The 17953-nt window shown below is 38.5% G+C and overlaps 1 protein-coding gene across 1 annotated transcript in view; it reads right to left on the bottom strand.

Annotated features, from left to right (window-relative positions):
* Window positions 1-17953, bottom strand: part of SLC35F1 (solute carrier family 35 member F1) — a 360251-nt gene that overhangs the window by 135077 nt on the left and 207221 nt on the right. Inside the window, exon 2 of the mRNA XM_045844241.1 lies at window positions 2657-2832. Coding sequence (XP_045700197.1) covers window positions 2657-2832 — 176 coding nt within the window. The remainder of the gene's footprint in view (window positions 1-2656; window positions 2833-17953) is intronic.

The raw sequence follows: 17953 nt of genomic DNA, 5'->3' as shown, positions 1-17953 counted from the left end.
GAGATTTGTTTAAATATGTATTCCCCAGTCTAAATTCTTGCCATTATGTGTCCTAAGGTGACATAAGGTGACATTAAGTTAATATGGTGGCCAGCAGGGCAGGGAAGGCTGTCCTGGGACGAGTGGGAAGACGGGCGGCTCCCTCCGTCCTAATCTGCTGCCCTCTGTGGAGCCTGGTCAGGGAGCAACCGGAAAGGAAGGGGAGTTGTCGCTGTGCAAGCACCTCCCTTGTACACCCCAGACTTTCCACCCTCTTCTCTTTGCTCTGCTGCCAGTTTACTCCCAAGTCTTGAGGTGCATGAGCAAAGAAATTAGTATGCTTCTACAATAAAACCTAGTACTGAATCAGCACACACAAAATTAATGCGATTTCTATGTTGATTTCCAGATGCTAGCTTAATGCTAGCCCATTAAAATTTCTAAAGATGAACATTAAAACAAACAAACATTCTGAGTAAACACCCAAATAAAGACATGTCAGCAAATTTAGTGATAATCTGAGGCAATGGAAAAAGTCTCCAGATAGGGCATCTCAGAAATTGATTTTCTCCATCACTGACTGGGACAGACAGAATTTCTTCAGGCTGTCTTCTGTCTTCTTTCCAAAAAGCCTCCAGATTCCTTGCTGCCTCCTTCCAGTTGTGCTTCACCTTAACCCTACCCCAAAACATTCCCACCACCCATCCAAATCTTCGACCACATCCCCCTAACTTCCCCACTGTGCCTCCCTGGACCTGGCACCCAGGGCTGGTTTCTTAATGAAAGTTTTGAAATTCAAGGAAAACACCCTCCTTTTGTTCAGAAGTATCTTTTTCCTCCTTTTGCCTCCCCTGGGCCTCTCATGGTAGGGGGTCAGGAAGGCAGAGCCCTGGCCTAGCACAGGCTGCCGTATTTGCTAGTTCTGTAGCCTGCAGTCTGCTCCTGTTGCTGGAGGAGCCTTGGTTTTCCCACTTATAAGATTTTAGATAATAACACTTATTTTCTTTGATCGAAGGAATAAAAGAGGGAATTCACATACATAGTTCCTGGTATATTATCAGGCTCAATAGAAGGTATTATTATTAACTTTGGGTCTTTTGCTACACTACACTCTCTAAGCTTTCCTATTTCTAACTGTGACTGTGAAATTATCCTGTTTCTTAGAATAGCTTGATTTTATTTTTGTCCTGATGCCGGTTTTTGTTAAATTTCTGGACTCCTGGAAAGTAAGATGGAAAGTTTGGTTCTAGACACTACAGAGAAGACAAATGTACCACTTTCATGTGAATTTTTGTTTTTGTCATAATATTAAAGTATTAAAATTGTCTTAAGTTTAATCTTATTGTTCTTATTTATATTCCTTGTACTGGGCTAACTAAAACAAACACTAATAAACATTTTTTAGAGGTGAATGAAATTAGCTTCTTCAATACTTGAGGCAAACCAAAAGTTGAACTTGAATTCAGTTCCAACTTGCTCATTTTTACTCTCCCTCTAAGACAAAATCTTGTGTGACCAAATCATTATAAATGAGCAATATTATTCTGGATGGCAATCCAAATAAGGAAATATAAAAACTAAACACTAATGTACAGTTCTTATGAAAGTGTCAAAAAAGTATGACTATTAGGATTGATGTACACAACTATTCATGCACGTCTATTTATTATTAAGTATATAATTGTCTTCAGCCCTGGCTGGCGTAGCTCAGTGGATTGAGCGTGGGCTGCGAACCAAAGTGTCGCAGGTTCGATTCCCAGCCAGGGTACATGCCTGGGTTTCAGGCCATAACCCCCAGCAACCGCACATTAATGTTTCTCTCTCTCTCTCTCTCTCTCCCCCTCCCTTCCCTCTCTAAAAATAAATAAATAAAATCTTTAAAAATAAATAAATAAATAAATAAATAATTGTCTTCAAACTTATTTATGATTATTTTTCATTGTATTTATGATTATTTCTCATTTTACAGTCAATAGACTATTGGAGGAAAATTCTTGGCTATTTCTGGCTCATAGATAAAATCATATACACCAGATCCAATGGTATAATCATAAGGCTCTGAGGTATACCTCCAGAGATATACCCTAAGTATTTAAACTGCAATAACCCCTTAAACTGTTTTTATTGCATTGACTCTTAGAGGCCTTGCTTTATTGCTTTAGCTATTTTAATTTTAGACAGAACATCTTACCTGGCCTTTTGTGGTAGTTTTCTTTTCTTTCTTTCCCCCTTTGCTATTATTAGAGTTATTTGGTTTACTATTTTTACCTTTCCTGGAACACTTTCCCAAAGAACATATATTTGTCTGTAATTCTCTTGAATTTCTCACGGGTAGCATTGTTTAGGGCAGCTGTATAGGGCCTATTCCAGGTTCCAGAGAAGCTCTATTTAGATTCACAAAGGGTACAAGGGATTTTATGAGAAATTCAAATAGCGAGCAATTGTACATTTCTGCTTATACATGCATTTCCCTTCCCACTGAATCCACACAATTTATGCATCTTTGTGATTTATTCATTCATTTTGTTTACTGTATGACTGTAAAATAGAAAAATGAGATTTAGGGCTTTGAATTATCATATGATGCTGAAAAAGTTACTTGGTCATAGCTCATCGTTATTTTAGATATTGGTACAAGAGAAACCAAGCTAGATTCCCAGTGTATTTGCATGCTTACCTTGTCTGACAGCTAGTGTTGTGGTATAGACCAGGAAGAGAAGGATGTAATTGAGGAAACTCTGGAAGACAGGTGTATTGGCGTGGAAATCCTCTGACAAGTACTTGCTGGTCAAGCCAATTCCACAAATAAGTAGGGATAACACCTGGCCTAGAGCCACGGAGATTAACATCTCCCTGAAAAATAAAGAGAAACATAGCAAAGATCAGCGGGAAATCCGTTAAAACAACATTTAAAATTTATTGAGCACTTGCGCTAGTCACTGGGCTAAGTGCAATAAATAGTGTTTCTTTTAATCCGCCAAAGCAATGCTATGAGGAAGGTACAGTTGTTACTGAGGTTTCGCAGGGGAAAATCTAAAGCTTAGAGGGAGGGGTTGGGGGATTTGCTCCCCTTCCCATAACTAGGAAGTGGCAAAACTGGGATTTGAGACTAAACTCTCCAAGTGACCCTGGCTTCTAGTCACCGCACTCCGAGCCTGTGGGAAAATAACACTGTCCTGATGCCCACCATATCATTAAGTAAGTCTTCAGAAACCTGAGGGAGAACTTCTTGAACACTGACCAAGAAGGATCATATTCCAACCTTATTTTCAGGCTCTTATACTAATTACCCAGACTTTTTTTAATAGCTAGAAATCCTGAATCCAGGGACACTTAAATGAAGGGGCTGTACAAACGCCTGAACATCCAGAAGGACCATCTCCCACCCATCCCCAGATCTGGGACCTCAGTTTACTCTAGGAAGCATTAGAAAGCACTAGTATCCGCTCTCCTCTGCTTAAGTTATAATTGCTGACACATTAGGACAGTTATTCGTAAAGGTAAACTTTTAGTGAACACGGTGGTCAGTCGAAATGAAACATTTCAAGATCCGTAAGTATTTTCTGGGGCTTCTTCAGAGGCACTGCCCCTAGAGGCTACTCTAAGCAAGATGGGGAGGCAAGAGTCCAGGGGTTCACTTTGCATAGGCTTTTCTGCTCACATGGACCCACACGCCCTGACACAGGAAGAGCCCCTGGAAACACGAAGCAGGTTTCTGCCTTCCCCCGAGTCTCATCTGACTTTCCTGGTTTATTCACAGAAACACCTACATAAAATAAGCTAGGAGTAGTATTTCTAAAGAAAAAAGCATTCAGCAGGGGATTTTCAGTGTCACATATTGCCTCGCCCATAGGAGATGTGAATCCATCTTTCTGGAAGGAGCAGAGTCCTTGATGATATCTTGCTTAAAAAGAAGGGATTCATCATATTTTGTTCATTGCATTTACTTCCACAAGGAGGAAAAACTGGCAAGCATTAGGGTCCATGGAAAAGGTTTTCCTGAGGTTAACCTGTAACATCGGTATAGGCTTCTCACTGGTTGCTCTGTTTCCAAGTACGGGCCCCCAAATGCCAAATTCAATGTTTAGAAATGAGTCAGAGATTTTTTTAAACATATAACTTTAAAATGCCAGTCTGCTGTAAACCGTTGGGTTACTCTTGATTATTTACATATTAACTTACACCCTTAAGTGGAAGGGAAATGAGGAGAGTGGCAGCTAATACACCGGACACTTTGCTCTTGATGCTGACTATGTCCGCTAAAAAATACTGTGGATGGAGTGTGTTTCTTTGGGGAAAGAAGGTTGAAAACTACTGTCATGACACGGTAATTGCTACAGCTGCTTAAATTACTACCATGGTGTCTTGAACTTTGGCAATATCTTGTGCCTTCCTAAACAAAATCAAGTCTCCCACCCCCCAAAAAATGACAGGTTGCTTACCCAAGAGAATTAGATATTAGCCCTTGTGATATCTATGTGCCAATGCCCCATAAAACAGCCTTCTACATGCCCGTGCTACATATGCAAAGATGAACAAGACAGTCTTCACCACTGGGGAGCTAACAGGCCAAGATTTTGGAGCTGAGGTCCCACAAACCTTACTACAAAATGGAGCCAGAAGGTGCAATAATACTAATTCATATTTAATAAGATTTTACTAGGTGTCAAGTCTTGGGCTTGGATTTATTTATATAGGATCTTATGTGATCTTCACAATAACCTTATAAGGTAGATATTATTTGTTCCATTGTATAGATAAGTAAATGGATGCTTAGAGAGGTTAAGAAACCAGCCCAAGGTCACAGAGAGGGGGAAGGAAGTGTTTGCCTGGAAACTAAATCATATGATTCCAAATCTCTTAATTACTATGTGGTACCATCATTATGTTGCCAAAACATACTCTTTGCCCTCACAGAGGGCACAGAGCACAGTTCGAGAAATGTAAATGGCTTAATATTCCCCAGAAATATTCTGGGGAAGGTGAAGACAAAGAAAAAAAAAGCCAGCCTGACCGACTGATGAAAACTCTTCCACCAAGACATCTGTATTGTGCCTTTCAACAAAATTCAGTGCAAGTCTATTCTTGTTTCTTCAGCCAAACAAAACAACAAATCTGTGGTATTCAATTTCTGCTTTTAATTAGTGGCCATGCTGTTCAGCTGCTGCTATGATTTAATAGGAGATGCGAATTATGATTTTATCCATCATGCTAATAAACATAGCTTGTAAAACAGGAAAGGATGGAGGGGACTTTATCAGACTAGTGCATGAGTCCTTTCCCAGCTGCAGGGATCTGGGTACTGTAGCTGTTGGGGCAGTCTGCACATCCAAGCTAAGTTACTAGAGTCACCAAAGCAAAATAAATGAGTAAATGAATAAAAATATAAATAAAACCTAGATGTTGACAACTTTCTAATTCCACCTCCCCATTCTCTCCATCATCTGTCTTCCTTTTATCAAAATCTTTTTTGGTCCCTTTTTTAACACAGGACAAAGACTTTGGTTATTTCTTTCACAAAATGTTCTTTGTACCACTCTCTGTTTTAGGACCTTTTCAGTTCATTTGCTGTTGCCTTATTCCTCTGAGCTTTTTTCCATAGGTAACCACTGAGGGAGATCTGTGGTCCCTTCAACCTAGCTCCTCATAATCTTCAGGTGCCATCCTCTCCAGAGAGCCTCCCTTGGCCATTCCCTGTTCCCTGAGGCTGAATTAAGTGTCCTCATCCGTACACTCCTATATCTAGTTGCACTCATTATATGGTGCAACTCACAAGCTCCTGAAAACAAGAAAATGTATTCTGTTCATTTTTATGTTCCAGGTACCTTGAAGACTACTGGGTGGAAAGGAAATACTCAACAAATACAGAATGAACAAATGAACAAAATTTATAAGTGAACAAATGCGTAAGTGAAAAGAATATAGTCTTAGAAGATTTGAAAGATGGCTGCTTATTCTATCTTAAAAAAACAACTAGCTCTAAAAGACCAAAATAATCCTATTTTCACTGTATTCCATCTGCCAGTTAGACACTGAGGTTAATAAGCTATTTTCTGATGCATTTCTGAATAAGCCTGGTAAGGTGCTATCTTGCAAAAATGATGCTAAATACGGTGTGGGGTGAAATATTGCACAGTGAGCTGTTGGTTATTCATGTAGTATATAGAATAGCACACCAGAAGTATTCTAACATAGGATGCACAGTTCCTATAATTTTAGTAGCAGAAATGGAGAGGAGACTATAATACACATTTTCATCTTCTTTGTTTATGCATTTAAAAGGACATCTTATCTACTTTAAATTCAGAATGACCAGACAATGAAAAATGCATGAGTCTCAGGAAAAATAGTACTGCAGGAAGCTGAATACCTGTTAAAACAGAGCTTGTATTCATAAAGATTGACATAACCATTATCATAAGCACTTTGTTCTTTTAAGTTAATAGAATTTAAAATCTTGTGAATAAACCTGCTTTACAAATCAGATATTCAAAATAATAAGATTTAAAATAAAACAGAAATCGAATCTTGTTCTCTTCCCTTAGTTATAAGAATATGTTACTTTAAAAGGGTATGAAAAATTTCAACATAGGTTACACAATCATACTGCTTTGTAATTCTTTAGCGTGAGAGTGAAGCAATTATGTCATCATCTCGAATCAGAGCACGTCCGCCTTTCTGTAGAGACGTCTTCATTCTGATAACTACTCTCTGGCAAGTCATGTCAGATCTGCATCAGAGTACGAATTCAACATGCATACATAAAGAACACAAGCGTACAGCCTCAACTAAAACACTACCACTCGAACATGAGAGAAACATGTTCTACTATGTTTTGACAAAGATACCTATTTTCAGAAGTTAGAACATTGGCTTCTTGAAGCTCTTTGCTGAAAGGTTTTTTTCACATTTAAGTATTAATTAGACTTCTTCGTAAGAAGATTATTAAACAAGAAGCAAATACACATCTCTAGAGGTTTAACATTAATTGGAGTTTCCCTGACTCAGATTCTGTATGCACGAAATTTAGTCTGTTCTCCGGTTGTGTGGTACCAGTTTAGTTGTTGTTGCTGTTTTTCTTTTTCCTTTTTGAAGAGGAAACCAAGTAAGCCACAAGGAAGCCCTCTGAAACAGTATTTTACTGAGCCTACAAGGTGCTAAGCGTAGGAGACATTTGGAACATTAGTGTGAGAAAAACGAGTCCCGAATGTGCGTGTATACAGTATGTTGTGTGTCTAGAGAAGTGGCACAGGAGAGTGAAGAGGCACCATGTGGAGTGTTGGAAGCCTGCCTCTTGAGTTCCGCTAATTAAACTCCACAGTCTTGGGCATCTCCCACTTTGGCTTGGATTCCTTCCTGTAACGTAAGGATATTATAATTGGTGAGTGTGTAAGATACCTATTATGCTCCCCTTCATATCCTCTTGGTCTCATCCATTTCTAAGGTCTCTGGTCACTCACTCTAGCTCCAGTGGTGGCTGCCAGGCCCAACTCTGCACAGACGACAGCAATATTCTGTGGGCACAGCCCAGTGGCCCGTGCCTCATGCCCACACTTTGCACCTTGTGCCTTCTACCCTGGGGATTCCAGGTTGATGCTGGGGGCCAGACCTTGTCGGGATCTACTTGGTGCCCATTCATCAACAACCAGGAAGTGCAGGGGAATTAGTGAACTTGACCACTAGGAAGCTAACACAGACAGATAAAGTCTCCCGTTTTTAAATTTCCTTCTATTTCATAATTCTGACTTACTTTTAGAAGATGCTGGTGTGTAATCATCAACTCTTGAAACTGGTATCTTGGACCTCAAAGTCTACTCTTTTTATGTATGTGATTAAACTCTTTGATAACTGAGTTATCAACAATCTTTGCTCATTTATTATGTGTACACTCTATGGGTTTCGGGATTAGCCCAGAGAAATAGATCAATTAGTAGCCTTTGCCAAGGCCTGCTGAGTGCAGGTTATGAGAAAGGAATGTTTGGCCTGTGCCTGCAACAATCTGAAAGGGACATGGAACATAAATGAGTGAAGCTATTTGATTCTAGAACATAGAAGTACCTATACATGTAAGTGAGTCTGTGTATAACCACTAGTAGTTATTGGGATAATTTCAGTCTTTAGAACTGGGCAAAGCAAATCTGGAAAGGTTTCATGGGGAACATAGTTTTGAGTCTTTTGTTGTTTTAAATAATGGAATAAATGTAATTTGGTATTGAGAAGTTGGTACATCATTCTAAGAAAGAGAATGCTGTGTTGTCTCGGAAGCAGAGACTGACACAGGAATCACTGGGTTGGTGAGGGGGGACCCAAAGAGCAGAGATAGGTAAAGAAAAGTCAGAAGCAAAGGCACCTAAAGCATAGGGCAGAGTTTTAATTCAGTAGGAATCATTCTTTAGAATGTCTGAGCAAAGGAAATGAGGCAAATTCCTGTTATAATGTCCTCAATTTTCTCTGCTCATTCCTTTAGTTAGGACCAAGTTCTGCTTTTATGAGGAGAACGTTTCAGTGGGAGGATACATTGAAGAACCAAATATCTCTCTGTGTAAGTATGGCATCCTGAAAGTTCAATACTTTCATAATGTATTCACCACTGGTTGAGGCATGCCAGGTACACACCTACATTTCCATTCTAACATTGCAAAGCTACAGTCTTCTAATAACTTGCATCTTTAAATCTTCAGCATGGCTTTCTATGTATATTTGAACATTATTAGTCAACAGAAGAATGTGTTGTAGTCTTTTGCCATCTTGTTGTTCTTGTGTAATATAGCCATTTTTACAGTGAAGAATTTCTCCAGTGGTATAAAGATTTTGAGCATACAAGGTCTGTCTTGAAAAAGTCCAGCCATTGTTAATATAATGAGGTTTTTGTGTGACATCCATGTAACCTGGCAGCCAAGGAGGGTAGACTGGAATTTGTGTACGTGAACAATGACAACTTCACTGTAGTAGTGAGTGGGGGCAGTAGACACATTGAGTGAGCATGTGTACTGTGTGGCCATTGCATTCAAAACGACTGAGTAGAGCAATAAATCTGCATCCAATTTTGTGTTAGGCTTGAACATTTCTCTGTGAAAACTCTTTAGAAACTCAGAAAGCTATCAGGGATGATGCAATGACTGTTGGCAGCTTCATCATGACAACATGCACACTCATGCATCATGTCTCATGCAGAGTTTTTTTTTGAGAAACATCAAATCTCCCAAGTGACTCAGCACCGTCCTTCCCAGAGCCCAGATTTGGCACCCTATGACTTCTGGCTTTTTCCAAAACAAAAGTCACCTTTGAGAGGAAAGAGTTTTCAGACCATCAATGAGATTCAGGAAAATATGATGGGGCAGCTGATGGTGTCTCCAGCAAAATATTTTGCAGAGTTTTCTGAACAGTGGAAGAGACATTGGGAGAACTGTGTGAGGTCCCAACATGCCTACTTTGAAGGAGACTGAGGAGTCATTGTCCTATGTACAATGTTTCTTATATCTTCTTTAATAAATGTCCATTTTTCATAGCACATGGCTGGATACTTTCTGGACAGACTTTCATGTATTAATAAGAAATACAAATTGAGGCTAATTACACAGTTATTATTACAGTTAGTAATGTTTTTAAAAAATAATGGGTTGCATGACTAAACATAATCCTCCTCCCCACCAAATTGCAGGAGTTATGTTATGATTGCTTAGTTTTTTAATTGTTTGCTAACATTGTGTCAGGTAATATCTTAAGACACCCTGTTTGCTTACAGCAAAGTCTATCTTTAACAAAAGTGTAAGCTCATATTTAAAATCATCTCATTGACAGTTACAAATTTTACTAATATTTTTGTTACATATCATTAAATTTTATTGCATTTGTTTTACTTTGTGATATGGCTGATGGAGAAAGGTCAGATTAAGAATATTGAGCTTTTTTTTTATTTATGGGGCACTTTTGTATGATCTTTGACTCTCAGCTTTTGTGTACAAATTGTTTCTAAAACAACAATCCTCTTTGTGAAACTTTGTTATTCAGATGGTATAATCACTAAGTCCTTTGATCAGACGGCATGAACTAGATGAAGTCAGGAGGCTGCCACAGATACCCTCTGAGAGCGGAACACTTACTCTTGTGTCAAAAATCTCATGTAAGTTACAGGAATCAACTGTCTAGGGAAGCCAGTCACAGAAGACCATGTATTACATGACGTGTCCAGAACAGGCAAACTTACGGAGACAGGAAGTAGGTAAGATAGCTGGTAGTTTAGGACTGGTGGAGAGGGAAAGAGGAAGGTGGTAGCTAAAAGTATAAGGTTTCTTTTTAAAGTGAGGAAATGTTCTAAATTGGACCGTGGGGTTACTTGCACAGATTTATATAATACTCTGTACTAATTACTAAAAACCACTGAATTGTAGTTTAAATGGGTGAATTGTAGAGTATATGAATTATATCTCAAAGCTGTTGTTAAAAAAAAAGAACAAAGACAAGAAGAAAGACAGGAATAAAATAGAAAAGAAAAGAAAATTACACAATAGGTAAGAAATAAAGTTTCAGTCATCTGATTTACCCATTAAGTGACCATCTGATCTACAAATTGAGTGATTGCACCAGGGTCAATTTATACATTAAAAATTACTCAATCACAAACACAGACAACATGTGGTGATTATGGGAAGGAGAGGGGTGGGTGGAGGAGGAAGAGGGTATAGGGGAATAAATGTTAATGGAAAAAGATACAATAAAATATAAAATATTAGTCAAGCTTAATTAATTTCTTATTGTTTCTACATAAAAAATTATTTTCTTTCTGATGTAAAATACCAATATTATGTTCTTTCTGGATTCCAAGGGATCATCTAGTATTTTCCCCTAAGACAGCTATTCCTAACCATTTTTGTTTCATGGCACACATAAACTAACTACTAAAATTCTGTAGCATGCCCAAAAATATATATTTTTGCCAATCTCAATAATTTTGATTGACTTACCAAAAATAACAATATTAATTGCCTACCCTTTTTCCCCAAGTGAATTTTTTAAAAAATAAGGAGCCTATACTTGTATGTAACAATTTCTGGTACCAAGAATTCATCGATCAGATGCAACCTTATTATGCAATGTGACCAATAAGATGCAAATTTATTATATGACCTATATATTTATGGTTCAAGACAGGCATCCATACCAGATGGCTATTGTTGTGTTGGCTGTTGCCATTTTTTATTTGATAGTCTAAGGAAAAAGAGGTCAGTGCCCTGACTAAACAATCAGTTTTGCATGTTTTAAAAATTCTTGTGGCACATCAGTTGAAAATTGATGTCTTTAGATGTGTACTCTCACTTTGGAAACAGTTGATTTAAACAGTAAGTTTTTAATCGTTAGTTTAGAAGGTCAAACCTTTGTCATCTTCCTCCAGAGAATCAATATGAAGTCAAAATGAGAATGTTCTGAAAGTGAATTTAGATATTGACTCTGCCATTAACTAGCTGAAATTCTCTTCTATAGATTCATCTATAAAATAGGGATAATAATATATACTTCACGGGCCTGTCATATGGATTAAATGAGATAGTTTGTAAAACTGCCTACTATAGTATCTGGCTCATCATATATATTCAGAATAATAGCTCATTACTTTTTAGTATACTTGAACCAGTACTTTTATTGACTACTGAAATCTATGTTTTGGTTATGATACATTTTTTAAAAAACTAGAGAAAATACTGCTAAATGCATCCCAGATTTGTTTCCTCAAATTCTGAATAATAAACTTATTCTGAAATTTGGGAAGATTAAAGGAGTCTTGCCCTTCAGAAGTTGGGGAAAGAGCGAAGAGGGGCAGGGAAGGAGCGGGGGGAGAGAGAGAAATACTTAAAAAATCTTACCTGACATGACTATTATGAAACTAACAGGTCTAGTTTTAAATAGGAACTCTGACTTGAGTTTTCACACTTGTGAATGTCTTCTTGGAGAGCCAGAAAAAAAGTGAGGACATTTTTAGGTCTACTGTATTGCTGTTTTCTTTCTTCATGCATTTTTAAATGACTGGCATTTTTCATTACAAAAATGCTTTTAACTTTGCATTTTGAATTATGTTAGTGAACCCTGAGGCCAAATGGCAAACATTTAACTTTAACATCTACTGAATAAATAAAAACAAAGAAAGCATGCAAGTGACTGGTGATATTCACTTTCTTTTGAAATAAAGACCCATGTCAAATTTCATTATTTTATCACGTAGTTACCAAATTTGTATGCATGAAGTACAGTGCATTTGAAGTAGAGCAAATTGGGAAAATTAGATTCCACTAAGTGCTGAACTTCTCCACACACAATTAAAACCTGCTTGAAAAATGTAAAATCAACTGAGATAATCAATTATGCCTTTTACTTGGAAGAGTATGCAGGAAACTTAGGACAAATAAGTGGGGAAGCCATGCCTAATTTTAGAAGACAAATATATCTGGCTCTTGCTTTCAAGTTGTAAGAGGATTCTCTAAGTGGAGGCTAGCTGACATTTTTCTTCATTCTTTATATCAAAACACGACTCCAGTTGGCATTACAGGGATCTGACAGTAAAGGAGTAATGTTATCTCAGTGCCTCTGACAGCCTACTTTGAAAACAACTCAAAATTCAATTTTTGCAGCATGGGCTAGAGCAAATGTATTCTAGAGGGTAAGGTGTGTAAAAATGAAAACTGGATATTTGCCATAATTAAATATTATGACTGGGAATAAATTTGAGCTGGTGAAGTTTCTGCTGTGGGAATGATTGTAACACCAACAAAAATCTATTATCGCCACTCCCACTTCGGGGCTCCGAGAGGAAAAGGCAAATAGAAGAAAGGGAGGTCCTCAACTGAGAAATCCCTAAAAGTTCTCAGCAGCTTTTAAGATGGAAAGGGACAGAGGGTAGACAGGTGGGAGAGGGAGCTTCTATGGCAGAGCAATCAAAGGAAGATTTCTAGAGGCTTGAGTCACAAGAAGGGCTGGTGGAAAAGAAAAAAACATTAAATTGATTGATTTGTTGGAAGACAGCTCAAGGTAGTTCATGATACAAAATGTTCCAATTTTTAAAAAGGTACCAAGACTAAACCTTGTGGTGAAAACATGAGGTCAAATAAAAGTATCAGGCAGGTTAGAAAATGAACCTTCTCATTAAAATCAAGTTCTAGGTAAACGAGATTGGCTTGTTCTGACACGTGGAGCCTCTGCCGAGGCTATGACTGAAAAGCAGTCTCAGGCCCTCAAGTTGTGGGAAGTCACTAACACTTTTTTAAGAACAATGGGGAAGAAGGAGGGTCAGTTAAGTTGCCTAAATTGTGCACTCACTGTTCTTGTACTTGAGTTCACTGTGAAATCACCTGTTATAGTGGGGAGGTGTGCTCTGATACGCCTGGCTGGGTGAAACTCACTCCGCAGAGTGGGAAGGGATGGGCAGGTGCCTTCCTTCCCTCGGGGCTGCAGTTAGGTTGGCCCTTGACAATGTGGACTGCTGGGGAAACGGTCACTGACTGTGTCTGCAATGGAAACCACTTACAAACCGCCTTTCCTTCCCTTTTTCTAAGACTTGGGTAAATGCAAGTAATTTCAAATTACCAGCACACCTGTCTTACCTAGTAAATACTGCAACAATGTTTCCAAACTGTCCAAGGCACAGAGAGCATCCAATGACTGTATGGCAAAATGCCAAAAAAGAGGGTAAGATTTTGCTTTTCAAATTAAAACAAAAATGGAATGGCCTTATTAAACTTTTAAGGTTCCACTAAAGGGGAAATGAAGGAAAATGTCAAGAACTAAAAAACAAACTTCAATTTATTCTAAAAATATGTTTTCCTAAAGGTATATTTTCTCCCTACCTCCCCCTACCATCATGTCTAAGTTCTTGGGACCAACCAGAGCTCCTGGGAGACAAGAGCTGCCATGACACAGCAGCCTGGTGGCTGACCACAGTGCTGAGCCAGGCTGACAGCCTCAGGGTTCTGGAGAGTTAGGAGGGCAGAGGGCTCACCTTCTACTTGTGATTGCCTCAGCTACAGGCAATTTGGCATCAAGAAAACATAGGGAAAAGATACTTGTTATCCTCATTGCTTCTTGAATCACAGAAACATACAGCCTAGGAGGACTTCTGCTGTATTAAACTGATCGTGGCCACCAGCAAGCTCGTTAACTGTCCTATGCCTCTCTTTCTGGGAAATGACTGTTAAGTCCCTGTCTTTCCAGCGGTGTCCAGCGCCCATGTGGTGTCAGGCCCCTTAAGACTGTGCTGCTAAGACCAATTGTATTGCAGTATGGCATGGCTGTTCACTAACAGAAAAACTACTTCCAGACACATTAGTTATTTTGAACTATCCCTAAAGAAGAGAGTTTCCAACTCCATCCTTGGTTCTCTTGATACTCTGAAGTATCAATAAATGACTACATATACATTTTCTTTGTCTATTCATATATACATTCTCTTTATCCACTCATCTATCAAGGGACACTTAAGGTAGTTTCCATATAGTGGCTATTGTGAAATATGCTTCAATGAAGACAAGAGTACAGCTATCTCATCCAGATATTGATTTCATTGCCTTTGGCTATATACCCAGAAGTAGAATTTCTGGATCATACAGTAGCTCTGTGTAATATTTTGAGGAAGCTCCGTGCTGTTTTCCATAATGACTGAACCAAGTTACATTCCCACCAATAGTCTATGAGGATTACCTTTTTCCACATTCTTGACACCCCTTATCTCGTGTCTTTTTGATAACAGCCATTCTAACAGGTGTGAAGTGATATCTCATTGTGCTTTTGATTTCCATTTCCCTGAGGATTAGTGATGTGGAGCACCTTTGTATATACCTGTTGACTATTTGTATGTCTTCCTTGGGAAATTGTCTATTCAGGTCTTCTGTCCATTTTTTAATTGAATTGTTTTTGAATTGTTGAGTTGTATGAGTTCCTTATATATTTTGGATATTAACCCCCTTTATCAGATATGTGCTTTGTAACTATTTTCTCCCATCCTGGAAATTGTCTTTTTCATTTTGTTGATTGCATCTTTTGCTGTGCAAAACCTCTTCAGTTTGATGTAGTCCCAATAATTTATTTTTGCTTTTGTTACCTGTGCTTTTTTATTGACACCTTAAAGTTTTAATAGTGACTGTAAAGGTGATCTGAATAGAGTCTGAATCTCATTTCTTTTCCTTTATTGATCCTTTTGTGTGTGTGTGTGTATGTGTGTGTGTGTGTGATGGAAAACAAAGGGGAGGCTAAAAAGCTGTCTTATTTAAAAGTATAAGTGAACTGGTAGCTGAAGTACCTGTCTCACCAGCACACACAGTGCCCAAGACATTACATTCAAATGAGTTGGGCATGGCATGCATGATGATGTGCACATTTTGTGGTCCTCAGTGCTCCTGAGGGCCAGTTGGTTTATACATGACATGAATTAATTTGTATATGATACTGTATGGTCAAATAACTCCAGTGCATATTTTACTTTAATTTAAAGTGAAAATAAAATGAATCAAGGTGCAACTTGTAATATGATGTATGCATTCTGCTGAATTTAAATGAATTCTAATTAAATTACTTGGAGCAAGATAAATTAGATTACTTTTCAAGCACATCTTAGATAAACCTAATGAAGTTCTATGAATGAAAAAGGCAGAATGGGTTTTAATGACTTGGTTGCTGATATATAGTTGTGGAATGAATAAGAGGTCAGGCTGACCTTGAATCATGTCTTCCTGAAGGGAAACAGCTACTCTATTATTTTCAGAAAGACTAGCTAAAAAGAGACTAAGATTTACTTTATGTTGATAGGAAAATAATTTATTGAGGCATTTAGTTATGTGGTTTTTCCCCTATATTTTTTCCTCTTAGCTTTTGACTTCACTGGCTTCAGAACAGTTTTGATTGGGAAGAAAAACAGAGGGCTAAAAGAAATGTTCCTTTGCTTCTGATCCCATGGAGGGGATCAGATTGGGGGTAGGAAAGGCAGAAATCAGCTAGAGGGAGATGGGCACGGAAGCATCAAGTTGGGGAAAGATTTCCAAAGACTATGGTAGGCTGTAGAAGTGAGAGGGACCCAGATCTGCCATCTCATGCCGCTCTGGGGAGGGGAAGGTTGCAGACATCTAGATGGGTTACCTTGGTAGATCATCTAGGGAAGCTGTACCCCAGGAACCAGGGCTGCTAGCCTGCAATGATTTCTGTGCCCAGGGGTGGCACAAACCCCACAAAGCTTCTGGATTCTAAGGAATAGTGCAAGCCTGGAAAATATGTGTGCTGGTAGTCTGGTGTGAGTGTTTTTCCTTAAGTTACAGTTTACTTTCAATATTATTTTGCATTGATTTCAAATGTACATCATAGTGGTTAAACAATCACATACTTTATAAAGTGTCCCGCCTATATTTCCAGTACCCACCTGATGCCATACATAGTTATTTCAATATTATTGACTATACTCCCTATGCTGTGCTTTACATCCCCATGACTATTCTGTAACAACTAATTTGTACTTCTTAATCTTTCACCCAGTCCCTCAACCCAGTCCTCCTGAGTGTTTTGATATGCACGAGCCCCTGAGCCCTGGGGCCCTAAAGGAAGGGGGAGTGGAGGAGTGGGATGCAAAGGTTGGGGTAAACTGGGACTGTGGAGAGGGAACCTCCTTTCCCAAATGGCTGAGAGATCATTCCTTCTTAGTCTAGATCAAGAAAAGTTAGAGTAAGAATTAATATGTTCTGTGGAACTTTGTGGAACAGAGGATCTCAATGTCTTCTATTCTTGAAAAAGCTTATTTCCAGTTTGGTTAGCTAAGAAGTCATTCATGAGCAAAACATCTTGCTTCCCTAAAATCCCTTCTTTTCCTAATCCTTTGGAGATACTTGGCATTTTGTTAAGGGTGAGGGCTGTAGTTTCTTTGGCTCGGGAAAAGTGGCGAGTAAAGTCTGAGAGGGTGGGGAAGGGACACAAAGAAAGGTTTCCAAAATCTAAAAAAAGGACAAATAATGTGTTAAAGGATGAAAGAGGAGTAGGTGAGGATCATGTGCAATAATATCTAAAATACATAGCCATTCATATGACAATTATTCACTTTTCTAAAACAACATGTAAAGTCAAATGAGTTTGGGTTGAGAACCTGTGAAAGCTACCTGGCTGTGAATGAAGTGATATTACCTAATCTATATTCCAGTTCCATAGGCAATCTGAGGAATGTGAGAAATGAGGTCCTTTGAAGAACAGAACATGATGGCTTCTGTGATACATATTTCATAAATGTTTTGTTACAGAGTGTTCTGCTCTGCACATTCCCAATGCTGTCTGAGATACGTTAGTGAGAGAGATGAGAGGCGCCAGTTTTCTTACTAACGTACCTTTTCATGTCTGGCACATAAGCGTTTGGTTCAGTTGACAGTCCCAGGACACATCTGCAAGCATTTTCCCATTTGGTATTTAGGGAAATATTTACCAAAAGTATATGAGTAGAAGTAGGGCAAGACTTATGAACTGCTTTCAGGGTCTCTAAGAACAAAAAGGGGAGGGGTCAGAGTAGAGGGGTTACTGAGAAAGAAATAAGGTTCCACCTTCACCAGTGTAAAAATTCCTTCAAGTTATAAATACTGTGATTCAACTATAATATAATTAGAAACTTAAAAAATAGTTTTATTCCCACCAAGGTATACATGTTAGCACACGGACCTAAAAATCCCAAATAGAGACATTTAAATAAACCAGAGGTTATTTTTTAATGAGGAATGCTAAATGTTTCAACACTAAGGGGACAATTTTATGTCTACATCTCTTCAAAGAGATGCAGGCTGAACAGTGTGTTCAGTGGGTTAGCAACTACAGATTACATGCAAGACAAGGGTAGAGAGACATCTGAATTTTCCCCAAATATTCTAAGGTAAAGGTAGAACATTGCTAACATCAGAAGAACCATGAAAAAATGTTAATTTATAGTACAGCATGGCCAGCAAAGGGCAGGCAGCAGGGAGAAGATACC

This window comes from Phyllostomus hastatus, unplaced genomic scaffold (genome assembly GCF_019186645.2).
Source record: "Phyllostomus hastatus isolate PE091 unplaced genomic scaffold, TTU_PhHast_1.1 phas_contig_40, whole genome shotgun sequence".
Classification (NCBI taxonomy): domain Eukaryota; kingdom Metazoa; phylum Chordata; class Mammalia; order Chiroptera; family Phyllostomidae; genus Phyllostomus; species Phyllostomus hastatus.
The sequence above is the reverse complement of the archived record's forward strand: the minus strand, read 5'-3'. Positions and strand labels throughout refer to the sequence as shown.